Source organism: Orbicella franksi, chromosome 7, assembly GCF_964199315.1.
Source record: "Orbicella franksi chromosome 7, jaOrbFran1.1, whole genome shotgun sequence".
NCBI lineage: Eukaryota > Metazoa > Cnidaria > Anthozoa > Scleractinia > Merulinidae > Orbicella > Orbicella franksi.
In genome coordinates, this window is record NC_138151.1 from 7,219,525 (window position 1) to 7,237,000 (window position 17,476).

General features: G+C 38.1%; 3 protein-coding genes and 1 pseudogene across 3 annotated transcripts; all 4 read left to right on the forward strand.

Moving 5' to 3' along the window:
- Positions 1-35: 35 nt before the first annotated feature.
- On the forward strand, positions 36-10,336 carry LOC145492829 (uncharacterized). The gene is made up of 7 exons (XM_081472206.1): positions 36-109; positions 471-584; positions 1,245-1,495; positions 1,918-2,179; positions 2,806-2,919; positions 3,700-4,350; positions 5,508-10,336. Exons 1-7 carry the CDS (start codon positions 91-93, stop codon positions 9,068-9,070), a joined length of 4,974 nt encoding a protein of 1,657 aa, XP_081328332.1. The 5' UTR covers positions 36-90; the 3' UTR covers positions 9,071-10,336.
- A 1,598-nt stretch (positions 10,337-11,934) lies between these two features.
- Positions 11,935-12,579, forward strand: LOC145492819 (uncharacterized). The gene has a single exon (XM_081472198.1). The coding sequence runs from the start codon at positions 11,935-11,937 to the stop codon at positions 12,577-12,579; it is 645 nt and encodes a 214-aa protein (XP_081328324.1).
- A 306-nt stretch (positions 12,580-12,885) lies between these two features.
- Positions 12,886-14,493, forward strand: LOC145492820 (uncharacterized). Its single transcript, XM_081472199.1, has one exon. It carries the CDS (start codon positions 12,886-12,888, stop codon positions 14,491-14,493), a length of 1,608 nt encoding a protein of 535 aa, XP_081328325.1.
- A 772-nt stretch (positions 14,494-15,265) lies between these two features.
- On the forward strand, positions 15,266-16,968 carry LOC145492821 (ATP-dependent DNA helicase Pif1-like; annotated as a pseudogene).
- Positions 16,969-17,476: the final 508 nt, after the last annotated feature.

The window sequence follows — 17,476 nt, forward strand, 5'->3', positions numbered from 1 at the left end:
GAGACAAGACTTCAGGAGGCTGAACTGTTACGTTCTTCCTATGAGAGGAATTACAACTGGGCCCAACAAAGTCGAGGTCTTGTTAACCAAATGTTAACCCTCGTTGATGGTATGTACTTATAGGGCATTTTTGTAGGATATCTACAAATTTATAACTAGTGATAGTGACTGTGACGTGAAAAAAAAAAGACATTTTTAATCAAATTTTGTAGCACCGCACATTAAGAATGATAAACTGGACACTGGACCCGGCTGTCTAAAGTATGACCAAACTAATTCGGTGAAAGTGTGATTTTTGATTTCAGGTCTGTAATGTTTCAGTGAAGCCGTTATGTTGATATTTTTGGACTTCACCCAGAAACAGTTCTTGGAGAAACACGTTTTATTGTATTAGTGTTAATCGGCATACCAGGCTAAACTGCTGATTTTCAAAAATGGCTACTCTTTTGTTTAATTTAAAATATTTGCAGGTCAAACCAATTTTGTTAAAGATTCAGCTCAAAGCCGAAAACGCAAATTTCCTGCAGTTTTATGGCCTACTAGTGCCCAGGATACCAAGAGAATCCTTGTCGAGGACCATGCAGGTAAATAGCAGCTCCGAACTGTAACAATGTTATAAATAAGTCATGTTATGTCCAGGTTTGCAGGAAGTTGTAAGATTACGAAAATTTTAATACACTCGAACCTCTTCTTACGGACACCTTTATATTACGGACAATTAATATTTGATCCCAAAATTCCAGAATTCATACATTCTTAGACAGTTCATTTACCTCTATAATACGGACTCTTCCATACTCTTCATTTGTACAAATATGGAAAACTGTGAAGACGATGCACTTCACCTAGTGTCTTGGTGCTTAGTGGCGCACGAGACCTCAAGAAGAGTAAGGATCAAATAATGAGTCCAATAGGTTAGAGCGGTTTTTAAATGAGAGTCGTAAAACGAAAACACCAAACCAATGTACTTACCAATTAGACTACTCAGCCAATCTGAAAACCTAGGAAACCCAAAACCAAAACCCAAGTCAGTAATTGCCTGATTACTTTCGACACTGAAATCCTAAATCCTAATTTGTTGTTATTTCGTACAATTTCCTATTCTTTCGGAGTGTAGTGCAATATTTAGTTGTGACTTGCAGTAATAAATTATATATATAAACCAGACAAACGCGTGATCTTTTACTCAGCTAACCAATTAGATAGAAGATTATTATAACGGCAATAATTTTGACTGCTTCCAGCTATGAAAAGTATTCGTGATCTGCAGCAAATGGAGGGTGATCCAAACGAGTTCAGCAAGAAATCTGACGCAACAGAAAATCTGCAAAAGATTGCTTCAGACAAGGGATTCAGCATTTGTGACAACCCAGGATCGGGAAACTGTATGTTCTACGCACTGTCAGAGCAACTGCAAAGCGTGAAAGGAATCCAAATTTCGGTGACTGAACTTCGGAAAAAGTTAGTCGGATGCCTCAGGAACTCCCCCAAATTGGTAAGTAAGCGGTCCACAAGTGTCTTCTGATGTGAATGAAAGTGTGCTAAAACAGGGCTCTGAAATCTCTTCGAGTAACTGATGATGGAATTTAAATATTATAGTCCTTTCTCGAGTACGTAATCATAGTTATTGCCGGGCAAAATAACCAGCAAAAGCTTTGGTACCAGTAGGAACTTTGTGTCCCTGACCCAATCGAGAGATGTTACCTTATTAGATAAACTATGTGTCAACATAATTCCATAAATCTAGTAACAACCGGGTTAGGTTTTGAATACCCATCGATTGTAAAAACGTGAATTATTGTTAAGAATATTGAAAACCAAACGCCGTTTATTTTGGTATAGGTCAGGACGACTGACATATCGTTTCAGCTACTTTTAGTACATTCAATTAACTTTAAACGTTTTTCGCTCTCAAAGACCGATGGAACAGATTTGTTCAACTTTGTCCATGGATACCCATCATGGGCTGATTACTTGAGAAGCATGGAAAAGGATGGCACATGGGGCGATCACTTGGTTCTCCGTGCCGCAGCAAACTGCTACAAAACGCCTATTCGTGTAATCAGCAGTCTTGACTGTGATTTAATCATCAATCCAGATCGTGTTGTTGGCAACACCAGCCTGCTTGTTTTGGGACACATCCACGAGAAACACTACGTTAGTCTGCAACCCAGACAAGGTAAGTTGCAAGGATTTGATAAGCCAGTAAAACCAACATAAAAAATTTGTTCTCTCGATTTTAACGTAATTAACAAGTGGCTCTCAATTAGTTTGCTGTTTTAGCTCAATAGCAGGAATTTCCCCAATTTTGTTGAACCCGAAATTCAGATCACACCTGTAGTGCGATGTGATAGTGTAGCTATAAGGAAACATGATTTTCACTTTCCGTTGACATGGTATTATAACAGGGTTTCAAGAAGATAACTTTAGATGCAGATGATAAAAAAACCTTTTTAAAATAGTCAGTTTAAGCTTTAGTTTTAATAAATTTCTTTCAAGTCGCCACAAATAAGACATCTTTGATATCAGCAGTACAAGTATTTCGTCTGATATGAACGTTGGGTGACTGACCGATGTAAGAGTGATTTGATTTCAGTTGTGTAATGTTTCATTAAAGCCGTTATGTTTACATTTTTCGACTTCACCTCCAAAAAAAAACTGTAGTGAGGAGCACTTTTGCATGTTCATATAACTTTTAATATTGTATTAGTGTTAATCGGCATACCAGGAAGAACTGATGGTTTTTTAAAATGCAAACTTTCTGGCTAATCTTTTGTTTAATTCAAAATACCTTTCTATGTGCAGGTCAAACCAATTTTGTTAAATGTTCAACTCAAAGACGAAAACACAAATCTCCTGCAGTTTTATCTGCTTCTAGTACCCAGGGTACCAAGAGGATGCTTCGCGAGGACCATGCAGGTAAATAGCAGATCTGAATCGGCAGCAACAGATTTATAAATAAATCATGTTATGTAACTTTGCAGGAAGTTGTAAGTATACGAAAATTTTAATACACCTGCTGTCTCCAACGTGTTCTTACGGGAACATCTATATCACGGACAGTTAATTTGAACTCAAAAATCCAGAATTCATACATTAGTAAACAGTTCATATACGTCTACAATACGGACGCTTTCATAATACGGAGGCTTACTATCTTTATTAATACCAATAACGAAAATTTTAAAGACGATCAACTTCACCAAGGTTCTTGGTGCTTAGTGGTACACGAGACCGCAAGAAGAGTTAGGATCAAATAATAAGTCCAACAAGTTAGAGCGGTTTTCAATTGAGTGTCGGAAAACGAAAACCAAATTTATGTACTTACCGATTAGACTACTCAGCAAATCTCAAAACAAGTAGAGCAAATGACCAAGTTAAACGAACATATAGAATATAGAGTATAGAATATAGAGAGTAATTCGCATAAATTAAATACGCACTAAAAAGAATGTTCGGAAGAATGCAAAAAGCGCTCAAATTAATGTTTGTTTAAAAGAATGTTATATTGTCTCAGGAGTGGGCACGAATTATTGTCAGCCTCAACAGTTTTGGCCGTGTGCCATGATTCCAGTGTCTTTCCCCGAAATTCAGAATTGCCTGGCTTTTAGGACCATGGTAACAAAGCATTAAATAACGTCCTCGGGAGGTAGATTGTAAGAGGTGACTCATCAAGTGCTTTTATGTGAACTGTTGTAGGCACTACTCCCAAATTAACCTCCACGAAAGAAGAATCCAATTATGCTCAGTTGTGTCAGATTCTGGTCACTGTGGGTTCAGGAGTCCTGAGGGAAACATTTGACAGAATCATTCTACCACAAAATCTTCGGAAACATTTGAAAGACTATCAAAATCATGACACACTGCGGTCACTTCGAAAGCAAAGAATCCTCACTTCAAAGCAATGGGGTCAACTGTATCCTGGTCGCGCTTCCTCGGTGACATCCAAAGACTTTGACCCTACACTTCTTATGGTTCTGTTAAGGACAGTTTGTAAGTTGACTCCACCAACAGCTGGCTGGGACGCACCTCCTCGTGCAGCAGACACCAGTCGCGAGGCTGACATAGCCCGTGTGAGGTATTTCATGAATACTGTGCTTGACCATGCAGACAAAGCCCGTGTTAGTGATGCAGTATTTGTTAGCTACTGCGAGAACATCCGGGAAACGCTGGTGAGATTAGGAGGAGCTGGTTATGGTGATGCCATGGACAAAATCATGCATCCGAAAACGGACCCTATCACCGAGGAACATTACAAGGAGCTCCTGATGCAGTGGAAAAAGAACGAGGACTGCATCAAGGACAAAATGAATGAGCTGCATAGTGCGGCGGAATCTTCTGGAGATGTGGGTGAGTTCTGATTTGACAATAGTTACAAATGGAATAGTCATGTCAGAACCGACTCTTGTCAGTATTCCGTTCTGCTGATACAGTGCGACTCCTTATTCCATAAATGCCTTTTTACTGAATATTTGAAAGTGCAACAAAGAAAACAATGAAATACAGGAAGTCAACATTGGAATTTATGCCCTCAAAATGGGGGAGAAAACAGGGCCTTTCTCGTCATGGACGCCATTCCCTGAAATAATCACTTTCCCAGCTGTGAGGACGGAAACTTTCCCAACGAGCAGAAAAAAGGGTACATTTCAGCAAAACTGCTAAAAAGAGTAAGCCAAAAAGAACATGCAGAACTCAAAGAAAATTTTAACAAATTTCCCTATGTGCGCACGTTCCAACAAAACATTGAAATAATTGCCTCGTTCAAGAGAGATTTTTGCGTGCTCACCCTTTGCGTGCTCAGCTTCAATTACTCGCGATAACAGCGCCCGATTCCATCCCCCTGGGGAGGACAGTTACATATAGCTATGTGCAGCGTCCAATTTCCGTTTTGAGGTAAAATAAATCACCGAAGTCAAAGGCTTAAAATGTTTTGCCTTAGTTTAACTAGCATTTTTCCAAGACTAAACACAATTTGATCAGCACCAAGTTATTTGCAACTGTTTTGAAAGAGGAGAATAGTATTGCCTTTTGACCTATTATTAATAGCGGTATATTCGACTTTTTTACTCTGGCTCCCTCTACTTTGAAAATTTCAAATGTACACCTTTTAAATTTTGTTTCTGTGATTCTTCTGTTTTGTCAACATTTTATTCATAACATTTGTTTAGTACATTGCAACAGGTAAGTTTGTTACGCTTATGTCATACTGTAACTTTTCAGTGGTGCTGAAAGTGAAAGCGGTCTTTGCTGTTAGAACGCAGTGCCTGAATATTCCGATACGACAATGATCCTATAGAATTGGAAAACCTTTATTTATCAAGTGCCAAAAAAAGAGATCAAGCAAGTCGACATCATAGACATTCCTGATATCTTATGCATGGTAAACATAATTGCAAATTATGGTTTTTGCCTCTCATGTGAAACCGAAGTAATATATATTTCTTAGCTTGGTTAACATAAAAAGCGTATTTTCTTATCTGATTTATTGTCGTTTTCTCTTTTTCTAGGCATGCCTTATCCAGCAAATGAGATAGAAAGAATCCGCCAGCTCTACAAAACTCGTGAAGGAAGTGTCCTGCCAGTACCTTGGTGTGAAGATTTCAGCTTTCATCTGGATGAGATTTTCACCAGGCTCAGGTTTTTGAACAAAGAAAAAGCAAGAGGAACACTGGCTGAAGAAATCACCAACATGACAGCTATCTTCAAAGCCCATGAAGGATCTCAGAAGCCACGGACTGTTTTGATTGAAGGAGATCCTGGCATGGGAAAGACAACTTACTGTCAAAAGCTGGCGTATGACTGGGCAAATGGACAGGAAGAATGGGACGAGTCTTTTCCAGAAATCGAATTGCTGCTACTGCTTAGATGCCATGATATCGAAACTAACATCTGGGAGGCTATCGAAGAACAAATTCTCCCCGAAGATATTAACAAAGAATCCAAAGAAAACATTTTCAAATTCATCCGTGAAAATCAGTCCAAAGTGTTGTTAGTACTTGATGGTTTAGATGAAGTGGATGATCCAAGTAAACTGGCCATGTACTTAAAACTTGTTGAAGGTAGAGAGTTCTCTAAGTGTCACATCGTTTTTACATCTAGACATGAAGTTGGAATGAAATTTAGGCGGTTCTGTGATACCCTGTGGGAAATTGTGGGATTCACTACGGAAGATGCAGAAAGCTTCATCTTCAAGTATTTTAAAAACAACAGACGTTTAGCTTACAAACTCCTAAAACTACTTAGGTCAGGATCTAAAGACATACGTGAAATGATGGCAAATCCTTTGAACACCACTTTACTTTGTCTTCTTTGCGAGGATTTCCAGGGTTCTTTTCCAACGGGCAGGACTCAATTGTACATTGAAATTGTACTTTGTGTTTTGAGAAGATATGAAGAGAAGAACCAATTGCCGAGTACCAACGACGACCTGATTAAAGTTTACGAGAAAGAGCTGATACATCTGGGACATATGGCGTTCAAATCTCTGTGTGAAGGACAGCTATATATTGAAGAAAGCAGACCTGATTGCAGTTCGACTGTTTTAAGTCTTTTAGCTAAGTTCGGATTTTTATCAGTCCAAGTCAGTCTAGGTAGTCGAAGAAGACGTTGTGTGCGTTACGGATTTATGCACAAGAGTTTTCAAGAATTCTTTAGTGGTTTCTATCTCGCGTCGAAGATTCTCAGCGGAGAAGTTGACTGTGACACAGTAGTAACTAATGAGAGATATTTAGATGAACTGAACCAAGCGTTTTTGTTCATGAGTGGAATTGTTGTCTCACGATGCGAAGAAACCGCAGTGGGTCTTGTAAAAAGCATCGCCACACACATAAACGGCGAAAGTCAAATAAGTAAGAATCTGAAATTCGCGTTTGACTGTGTAGCGGAGTACGCAACCCATAAGGAAAACCTTCATTCGCAATTGTTGCATACTTTTGGTGCCCACCTCCACATTACGGCTTTAGCGTTAAATGATGCAACAGTACGTTATGCACCGTTACACTTTGAGTATTTCTGTGAGGCTCTTACTGTAAATACCTCTTTGACTTATTTGGCTATAGGGATTCCGGAGGATTCTGATGCTGGTTTACTTTCTGATGCTATTAAAGTCAATACCGTATTGACTAATTTGTATTTGGGTGAGAACGATATTGGTGATTCTGGTGCTGCTTCCCTCTCTGATGCTATTAAAGTCAATACCGTATTGACTAATTTGGATTTGAGTAAGAACGATATTGGTGATTCTGGTGCTGCTTCCCTCTCTGATGCTATTAAAGTCAATACCGTATTGACCAATTTGGATTTGAGTAAGAACGATATTGGTGATTCTGGTGCTGCTTCCCTCTCTGATGCTATTAAAGTCAATACCGTATTGACTAATTTGCATTTGAGTGGGAACAATATTGGTGCTTCTGGTGCTGCTTCCCTCTCTGATGCTATTAAAGTCAATACCGTATTGACCAATTTGGATTTGAGTAAGAACGATATTGGTGATTCTGGTGCTGCTTCCCTCTCTGATGCTATTAAAGTCAATACCGTATTGACTAATTTGCATTTGAGTGGGAACAATATTGGTGCTTCTGGTGCTGCTTCCCTCTCTGATGCTATTAAAGTCAATACCGTATTGACTAATTTGGATTTGAGCTGGAACAATATTGGTGCTTCTGGTGCTGCTTCCCTCTCTGATGCTATTAAAGTCAATACCGTATTGACTAATTTGCATTTGAGTATGAACGATATTGGTGCTTCTGGTGCTGCTTCCCTCTCTGGTGCTATTAAAGTCAATACCGTATTGACTAATTTGCATTTGTGTGAGAACAATATTGGTGCTTCTGGTGCAGCTTCCGTCTCTGATGCTATTAAAGTCAATACCGTATTGACTAATTTGAATTTGTGGAGGAACAATATTGGTGCTTCTGGTGCTGCTTCCCTCTCTGATGCTATTAAAGTCAATTCCGTACTGACTAATTTGGATTTGAGTATGAACGATATTGGTGCTTCTGGTGCTGCTTCCCTCTCTGATGCTATTAAAGTCAATACCGTATTGACTAATTTGAATTTGCGTGGGAACAATATTGGTGCTTCTGGTGCTGCTTCCCTCTCTGATGCTATTAAAGTCAATACCGTATTGACTAATTTGGATTTGAGTGAGAACGATATTGGTGCTTCTGGTGCAGCTTCCCTCTCTGATGCTATTAAAGTCAATACCACTTTGACTAATTTGCATTTGAGTGAGAACGATATTGGTGCTTCTGGTGCAGCTTTCGTCTCTGATGCTATTAAAGTCAATACCGTATTGACTAATTTGAATTTGTGGAGGAACAATATTGGTGCTTCTGGTGCTGCTTCCTTCTCTGATGCTATTAAAGTCAATACCGTATTGACTAATTTGCATTTGAGTGGGAACAATATTGGTGCTTCTGGTGCTGCTTCCCTCTCTGATGCTATTAAAGTCAATTCCGTACTGACTAATTTGGATTTGAGTATGAACGATATTGGTGCTTCTGGTGCTGCTTCCCTCTCTGATGCTATTAAAGTCAATACCGTATTGACTAATTTGAATTTGCGTGGGAACAATATTGGTGCTTCTGGTGCTGCTTCCCTCTCTGATGCTATTAAAGTCAATACCGTATTGACTAATTTGGATTTGAGTGAGAACGATATTGGTGCTTCTGGTGCAGCTTCCCTCTCTGATGCTATTAAAGTCAATACCACTTTGACTAATTTGCATTTGAGTGAGAACGATATTGGTGCTTCTGGTGCAGCTTTCGTCTCTGATGCTATTAAAGTCAATACCGTATTGACTAATTTGAATTTGTGGAGGAACAATATTGGTGCTTCTGGTGCTGCTTCCTTCTCTGATGCTATTAAAGTCAATACCGTATTGACTAATTTGCATTTGAGTGGGAACAATATTGGTGCTTCTGGTGCTGCTTCCCTCTCTGATGCTATTAAAGTCAATACCGTATTGACTAATTTGGATTTGAGGTGGAACAATATTGGTGCTTCTGGTGCTGCTTCCCTCTCTGATGCTATTAAAGTCAATACCACTTTGACTAATTTGAATTTTTAGGCGGATCCAACTTGATGATTCTGAACTTGCCTCTTTCTCATACACAAACGGTCAATAATGGTTCAGTTTAATGGCTTTAGGTTTTAATGTACTGATTAGGCCTTGCAGCTATCCTAACCCGGTATTTTGCTGACTATGTATATCGCGCAAGTGTGTAAATGCTTCAGTTTATATTTTACAGAACTGCTTTATGTGAAATTGCTGTAAATTGGTGTAAAGGTTGTTGTCGCTAGCAACATGACAGTTGTAAATATACAGTATGACTTCCAGAAGATAGTTTGCGTGAGTGTCTTTAAATCTTGATGTTGAAAACCATTTAAATGCTTAAGTTTTTTTAAAGATTGTCACGTGTGTCATAATCTGATCAGCGCTAACATGTCCCCGAAAACTTATGTAGTCTTATACTGACGAAAAACTGACGCTCTATTTTACCGGCACTGTGGTAGCTGACTCGTTCCCAGTCGTTTCCATACAACTCCATGCAGAGCGCGGAACGGGGCGAGGCGGGAGTGCAGGGTGAGATCACCCCTTCCTCACCTTGCGCCCTGCTGCGTGTTAAATGAAGACGACAGGGGACGAGTCAGCTGTGGTAGAGATTTTTACATAGCAATGCACATAGAACCGGTTGTTTTATGTCAAAGAAGTGCTTACAATTTACACCCATTTCGATTTAGTTCAATTATATTTGAGACAGAAACCTTAATGACGTATGCCAATGAAAAATTTAGAATCTTTTAATTAATACTCTGATACCAGAATCATGGGTAATAAAGAGCCTTTACTCTCCATGCTGGAGTTACGTGAAACGTGTCTAGATGTTAACTACAAGTATTTTCTAAATGATATGTGCAACCCTTCATTTCCCCGCTGTTTAAAACACATTGATTTTGACTCTCAGGGAGAATAACAACAAAACAAAATCAAAAGGCCCCTTTGGGCTATCTCGCGTAACGTTTCTTCCCGTCATGCAATATACTCCTTCAGATTACTGGTCCCTCTCAGCCAACCATTAGCCCACTGGGTCTCAGTGTGTACTTGTATCAACTTCAAGTCCCTAAAAAACTGAATGGTACCCGTTTATACTCCTTGCCGGGGTGGTGAGAGGCATTATGAAGGCACAGGTGGTAAAGACGTTGTCTACAATTTACGTGACATGCTCTTGGTAATTGCGTAATGATTTCAGCCGTTACGCGTTTAAGCCAATGTTTGAAATTGCGTCGAAAATTGCCCTAAATCATAAATACTGCGTGTAAAAAAAACTATATATATATATATGTCTGGATTTATGAAAACCGTGCTAATTTCAACACAACCACCCTGACACTTTTCCAAGAAAATACACAGGCTTTTTCACTCGATCAACCACAGGCACTCTGTCAACACACAGCCTACTCACCCACCTTGCTTGTGTCTGGCTGGCTGGCTGCCAGCCCCTAAGACTGCAGGGCATTGCCGGCCAAGGCTGTCCTGCAAAGAAAATGAGCAGTTTTAACTGAGGAATGTGCCTCTCTCTGTGACCCACCCCACCCCCCTGGGGTTAGCTCCTGGCAGCCCCGCTTGGTATCAGCGGGTAGCCAGGTCCCAGGGCTATCTTCCCCCACCCTGCTTGACGGAAGCCCCCCTGGCTTTTCAAGCACCGCAAAGGCCTCCCTGCCGGCTATCGCCAGCAGGCAGGCGCGAAAGTTTTGCCCCAAATTTGACACGGTTTTCATAAATTCAGACATATATATATATATATATATATATATATATATATATATATATATATAAAGTGCAAAATTTGATTTTCGTAAAAGAGTGCTCAGTAAGTCAGAGTAGAGCGAAGTATATAATGTGGAAGGAAAAACACAAATAAACTACAAGTTCGTCCCTACAAGCCTGTTTCGTGGTTGCCCACTCATCAGGGGATTTAATGAGAATAATTTTTAACAACGCTTATATACAATATATAGTGAATTTTTGTTTAAGGTGTTTTAGTTATAAACATCATCTTAACGTACAAGAAGGTATATTTCAATAGCATAATCGTCCTTCAGTGACTTCTTTCACGTACAAGGCGAATAGAAGCTTTTCATTTCATCGGGCGTGTGCAATATAGAACCAGTTTGTTTTTGAAATTTTGGCACAGTTTTGCCACAATTATACCACTGAACCATTTTGTTCACCACGAAACAAGTCACCTGTATTGATACAAGCCTTGCATAAAACACGGAGCTTTCACGCTGTAAACACAGCAAATACGGTGTATCAGACCATCACGTGTAAGCCCAGGTGTTTCGTAAAAATCTTACCGAGCACAGCGAAGCTGTCGCGAATCATGTAAGTCCAGGTCATTCGTTGAAGCCAGCCAAAGTTTAGCTAATTTGCTTGCTGCTATTTCAAATATAAACAAACCTCTACAAACCCTTCGACTGTAAAGGTACAGAAGTGTTTGATTTAGCTGAAAAATGCGTGATCATTCTGCCAAATCAGTACGATGTGATAAAACAGACGGGGAACCCTCGCGTGGACGTTCTGCCAAATCAGTTCGATGTGGTAAAAGAGACAGGGAACCCTCGAGAATACCTAAACAGAAATTGTTTCAATTTCTAAAACACAGACAGAAGAGAAAACAAATTAAACTTATTTTTCAAAAAACTTGTCCTAGCTTATCCGGTTTTAACTACTTCTGCAAAACATTTAAAACTTGGTTTCTAAGACACTGCTATGAAAGTTGTTTTCACTATTATTACTTTGGTTCAAAGCTAAATGCAAAAAATGTTCCATCTCATAACAGAATATTTCAAAAATTAAGGTGTAATAATTCAAAGCCTTCATTGAAAAAATCTTCCAGGCTTGTACTTTTTACAACACTTTCTGGTGATATGAATCCAGATAATAGACACTCATCTCAAATGGATACAAATGCATCTAGTACAAGCGCTGAAAACAGTTCATATGACCGAATGATTAATAATATATGTCGTAAAGGTTTGCAGGCTTTGGATGTTGGTGGTTCTGGTGACTGGTTTTTCAGAGCAATTTCACATCAGTATTATGGCACTTCTGAGTTTCATATTACTGTAAGGCAAGCTGGTGTTAGCTATTTAGAACAACACGCTGAGTTGTTTGTAGAGAGTATATCCGAGGATTCATCGAAAAGTTATTTGAAAAGAATGGCAACCCCAGGCACATGGTGTGACAACATTATCATACAAGCTGTAGGCAATCAACTTAATTGTGTAATTCATATCATTGAATCAAGGCTTTCTTGCCCAGAAGGCACTACAATAACTCCACCTCCTGCTAATAAAAACCAAAGAGTATTGTTTGTTGGTTACATAGAAGACTTGTATTATGTTTCTACAGTACCTCATACTATTAATAAGAATGCCTTGAAATATCTTAAATCAAAATTATCAGAATCACACGAGCAACATCAAAAGAGACTTCAAAACAGGCGAGATATTAGGCAGAGAAAAAGGAAACAAGAACAAAGTCCTGAAAATATTGTAAAAAAAGGCATGTAATAATCAGCCACAGCGTTACTAAATTTTGATACAGAAAAAGATGGAGATATTCACAAACAGAGCTGGGCAAAAGAAAATATAACTAAATTCCATAATTCCAATAATTATGCCATTTATCAAAGCAAAATTTGTTTTAAAGCATGGCCATTGAGAGTGGCACCAAAATGTCTGCAAAATTACAAGTGTTCTAGGTGCTCAAGGGAAAAGGAGTCACCAAAAAAATTCTCCAAGGAAAACTTAATGATACCCTCACCAGTACCCAGTGAACTTTCTGGTTTAACGCTTATTGCTAAAGCTCTTCGTATAATGCATATTTATATTAAACCAGGAGGACAAAGAGGATATTCAGGACATACAATAAATCTTCCTCAAGATGTCAGTGAATTGGTACATTCACTTCCAAGATACCCTAAAGATTTATCAATAATTCTTGTTAAAGTTAAAGGAAAAGGAAATTTTGTTAAAAACCTTTCGGTGAGAAGACAAGTGGTTTCAGATGCAATTCACTGGCTTGTTAAAAATAATCCACATTATTCACACATTGAATTAAACTATCACGCATTAAATTCTTTACCAGAGAATGATGTTCCCAATGAAATTCTTTCTATAGAAACAGATGAGACTTCATTAGAGGATAACGCAACTTCCAGACCAGATGTTGATCCTGTTTCTAATGAAGATGATGTTGTTTATAACAATAATACAGATTCTTCCAGGTTGCTACCTGTTAATGACACCCAGCAACAAGAAATTGATTTCATTCGTCAGAATGTTTCACAGGGACATATGAACTGGCCAAATTTGGGTAATAGCCCTTTAAATGAGTATGTCACTCCCTTTTTAGCCACAATGGCATTTCCAACATTGTTTCCCGATGGTAAAGGAGATCCAACAAATCCTGCAATTTTAAAAAATATAACTCTGAGAGAAAAGATAAAACACCTTACTAAATTTGCAGAGAAAAAGGACAATAAATGGATTTACCGGTTTGCAAATCATCCGAGGTTTTCATATTGGGCTTTAAACATGATTCAGCGTAAACAAATCCTACAACAAACCGGAATATTTTTAAAACAAAATCCTGGAGAACAACATCTGACTTTGGAAGAAATAAGAGAAATGGTTGACAATAATAATGCAAACCTTTTGATGACAAAGCTGTCCCGTTACACTACTAACATAAGTGGGTCAGATGCTTATTGGTACAAAGCAAAAGATGATTTGAAAGCAATCATTCAACATGCTGGACCTCCCACATTCTTTTTCACATTTTCAGCAGCAGATATGCATTGGCCAGAATTACATTCTCTTATTGGAAACAAAACAGATGAAGGAAACAGCTTATCTGAAACGAGACGTCAAAATGTTATTACAATCCTCACATTGTTGATTGGTTTTTTTAATGAACGCTTGAAACAATTTATCAAGCACTGGCTATATGATTCACTTGATGCAAAATGGCACTGGTACAGATTTGAGTATCAGTCTAGAGGGAGCATTCATTGCCATGGTGATGCCAAACTCAGCAATGATCCAGGCCTATACAAGTTAAGTGAAACTGCACTTAGTTATTTGGCAGAAAATAGTAAAGTTAATGCTACCAGTACATTCGTGAGTGAGGGGAGAATGGCTGCTGAGAAGATCTGTCAATATGTTGATTCGTTATTGTCCACCTGTAACCCAAATCCTCCAGATAATGGCCTGTGGATAAAACCTTCTATTCATCCTTGTCAAGAATACCACAAAAATATCAAACACTCTGACACTGACTATGTTAATTTGTTGAATATGGTTCAAAGACACACTCGATGTAGTACAAGTTATTGTTTGCAAAAAAAGAACAATGAAACAGAACCAAAATGTCGATTTAACTTTCCATTTGAGACTTGCGAAAAAAACATCATTGCATTTTGAGCATTCATTCAAAAGACAACACATCAAAATACAGAATTCAGGTAATTACAAAAAGAAATGATCACAGAGTTAACAACCACCAGCGCCTTCAACTTCAAGGCTGGCGTGCAAATTGTGACATTCAAGTAGTTATAGATTACCATGCATGTGTGGAGTACTTGGCAAAGTATGCAGCAAAAACTGAATCCAGATCGCATCTTCTTAAGCAAGCATTCAGTAATATTGTGCATAATTCTCAAATAAATGCCAATGCTGTATCCATAATTAAGAAAACTGTGATGAAAACACTTGGCCAGCGAGATTTTTCTGCACAAGAAGCAATGCACCATTTACTTTCCTTAAGCCTTGTGAGCTCGTCCTTTAATGTAATCCCTATCAACTTAAATGGTTCGCGAAGGCTTAATGTAACAAAAAAAACCTGATGATAGAGCAACAACAGACAGTTTGCTTGATGTGTATGCTCAACGTGAAAAATATCAAGGCACTGTAAAATGTGACTTGCGTAATTTAAATTTTCTTCAGTTTGCAATGAAATACAACCTTGTCAATGGAAAATTAGTAGATCAACTAAACAATGTGGTACCAAGAGTTATCCCCACGTATTCATCAAATCCAGAAAGTACAAATTTTGGCTTATACTGTAAGTACCAATTGCTAAGATATAAACCTTGGAAAAACAAACAGGATGATGCATGGGAAAACCAAGCAAGCAGCGATGATGTATTTATTTTACAGTGGAAAAGTTTCTTGCAAACAAATTTTGCAAGAAAACATGTGCCTGATTGGCATGGAAAGCTGGAAGACATTCTCTGATATTCAGCAAAGTGAAAATTGTGTACAACCAGAACAGCAACGCGAAGAATGGATGGTTTTAGCAGACTTCATTAACTCAACTTATACAAACAATTTTGAAGCCTCATCAGAAAATGAGTGGCACAGCTACAGTTATTCATACACCCCACAGCAACTGTTAGAAATGAGTTCTTGGATAAAATCCAAAAAACAGTTTTATGAGAGTCAAGAACAAAACTTCAATGTAGATATAAATACTTTTAGTAGCATGCAGTCACTTGCGTACAATATAGCAAAAGACCATTTCAACAACCCGGACCCTCAATCACCTTTGCATTTGATAATAAATGGCTTTGCTGGAACAGGCAAAAGTTACCTTATCAATGCATTAAGAAACCCTCTGCAAAATAATTGTACTGTGACAGTAACTACTGGAAAAGCTTCATTCAATGTAAATGGTATAACCATTCACTCACTTCTGAGCTTACCTGTTGGCCCCAGGGGCAACACAGATCTCAAAGGCCAAACCCTAGTAAGATTACAAGATAAACTACATGACATTAAATACATACTTATCGACGAGTACTCTATGATTGGTCAAACATTGCTTGGTTGGATTGATAAACGCTGTAGGCAGGCAACTGGGCAACAGGAGGAAGTTTTTGGAAATGTATCAATTATTTTAATAGGGGACCCTGCACAATTACCACCTGTCGCAGACAAACCTTTGTATCATGCAAAGCCATCAGGGGTTCTAGGTGAACAAGGCCATCTTGCATATTTGATGTTTAACAAAGTTGTAAAATTAACTCAAAATCAAAGAGTACAAGGTTCTAACCCAGAACAGGTTTCTTTTAAAGATTTATTAAAGCGTCTCAGAACTGGAGATTCAACTACAGAAGACTAGCAACTTCTTCTTACTCGACAGCCATCAGCGGTACCCAATCTGAAAATGCAATAAGACTATTTTATGGCAATAATCAAGTTGCTGCTTTTAATTATGATCAATTATTAAAGCTTCATAAACCAATAGCAAAATCGAAGCTCGTCATTCCTCTTCCATTTCAAAGGCTCTTTCTCCTGAAGAAATGCGCGGATTAGTTCCTGCCTTGTTTCTAGCCAGAGAAGCTTATGTGATGCTAACTATGAATTTGTGGTCAGAAGTTGGGCTTTGTAATGGTGCTACAGGAAAAGTAATAGATATTGTTTATGCAGACTACCATTCACCGCCAAACCTACCTATAGCAGTAATAGTTCAGTTTGACTATTACACAGGACCATCATTTATTGCGACTTTGCCTAAATGTGTTCCAATTCCTCCAATTACCGTTACTTATCAGTCACTTGACACTAATATTCATGAAAGACAGCAAATACCATTAAAGCTCGCATGGGCAATAACAATACATAAAAGCCAAGGACTTACTCTATCAAAAGCATGGATTGATATTGGAGCAAGTGAAAAAGGGGCAGGAATTACATATGTTGCAATAAGTAGAGTTAGATCACTTGACTCTTCTAGAATCGAACCTATGACATTTGAGCGGCTAACAAGTATTAAGAAATCTTCTCAATTTCAATTCAGGCTAAAGGAAGAAAACCGCTTGGGTAAATTAGCAGAGGATACAGAATCACTTTTAATGAGAAAATAATTTCCATTAGTTTTGTGTTCTTTTAAGCCACCAAAATATTGAATGGAAATTCCTGCATCAAAATCACTTTAACCAACAACAAAAAAATGTCCTCAATGTACTATTCACTTATACGCATAAATTTCTATAGTATATTTATTTTTTGGTGTATAATAATAGCAATAACAACAATAGGAATAATCTTATTGATTGTTACTCTGATGAGTTTTCCTACATTGCAAAATACAAAATCTCTAGGCAATTAAACAATTCTTTACCAGCATGTATGTAACATGGCAAAAGGTACGTGTATACAAAGAAAAACAAAAGTTTAAACTGCAATTAAGATTACACTATGATTTTCTTTCACAGGCAAAAATGTCTTCAAACCCTTCAGAACGCAAAGGTAAATTATTTGTTCTATACTTCACTTACTAAACCTTCTAACAACTTACCTATAATTCTATACTTTGGTATTGAAGAAATGCCAGGCAATATAACGTAAGTTTATTGTTCTGATTACCTGAGTGTTCCTATGATACAGATTGTTTAAATCTTTT

Excerpts from the sequence above, each read along its gene's own strand:
- LOC145492829 (XM_081472206.1), top strand. Across the intron at positions 585-1,244 it reads CCTTGTCGAGGACCATGCAG|CTATGAAAAGTATTCGTGAT; the intron begins GTAAATAGCAGC and ends GACTGCTTCCAG. Across the intron at positions 2,920-3,699 it reads GCTTCGCGAGGACCATGCAG|GCACTACTCCCAAATTAACC; the intron begins GTAAATAGCAGA and ends GAACTGTTGTAG.
- LOC145492819 (XM_081472198.1), top strand. The coding sequence starts at position 11,935 with ATGAATCCAGATAATAGACACTCATCTCAAATGGATACAAATGCATCT.
- LOC145492820 (XM_081472199.1), top strand. The coding sequence starts at position 12,886 with ATGCATATTTATATTAAACCAGGAGGACAAAGAGGATATTCAGGACAT.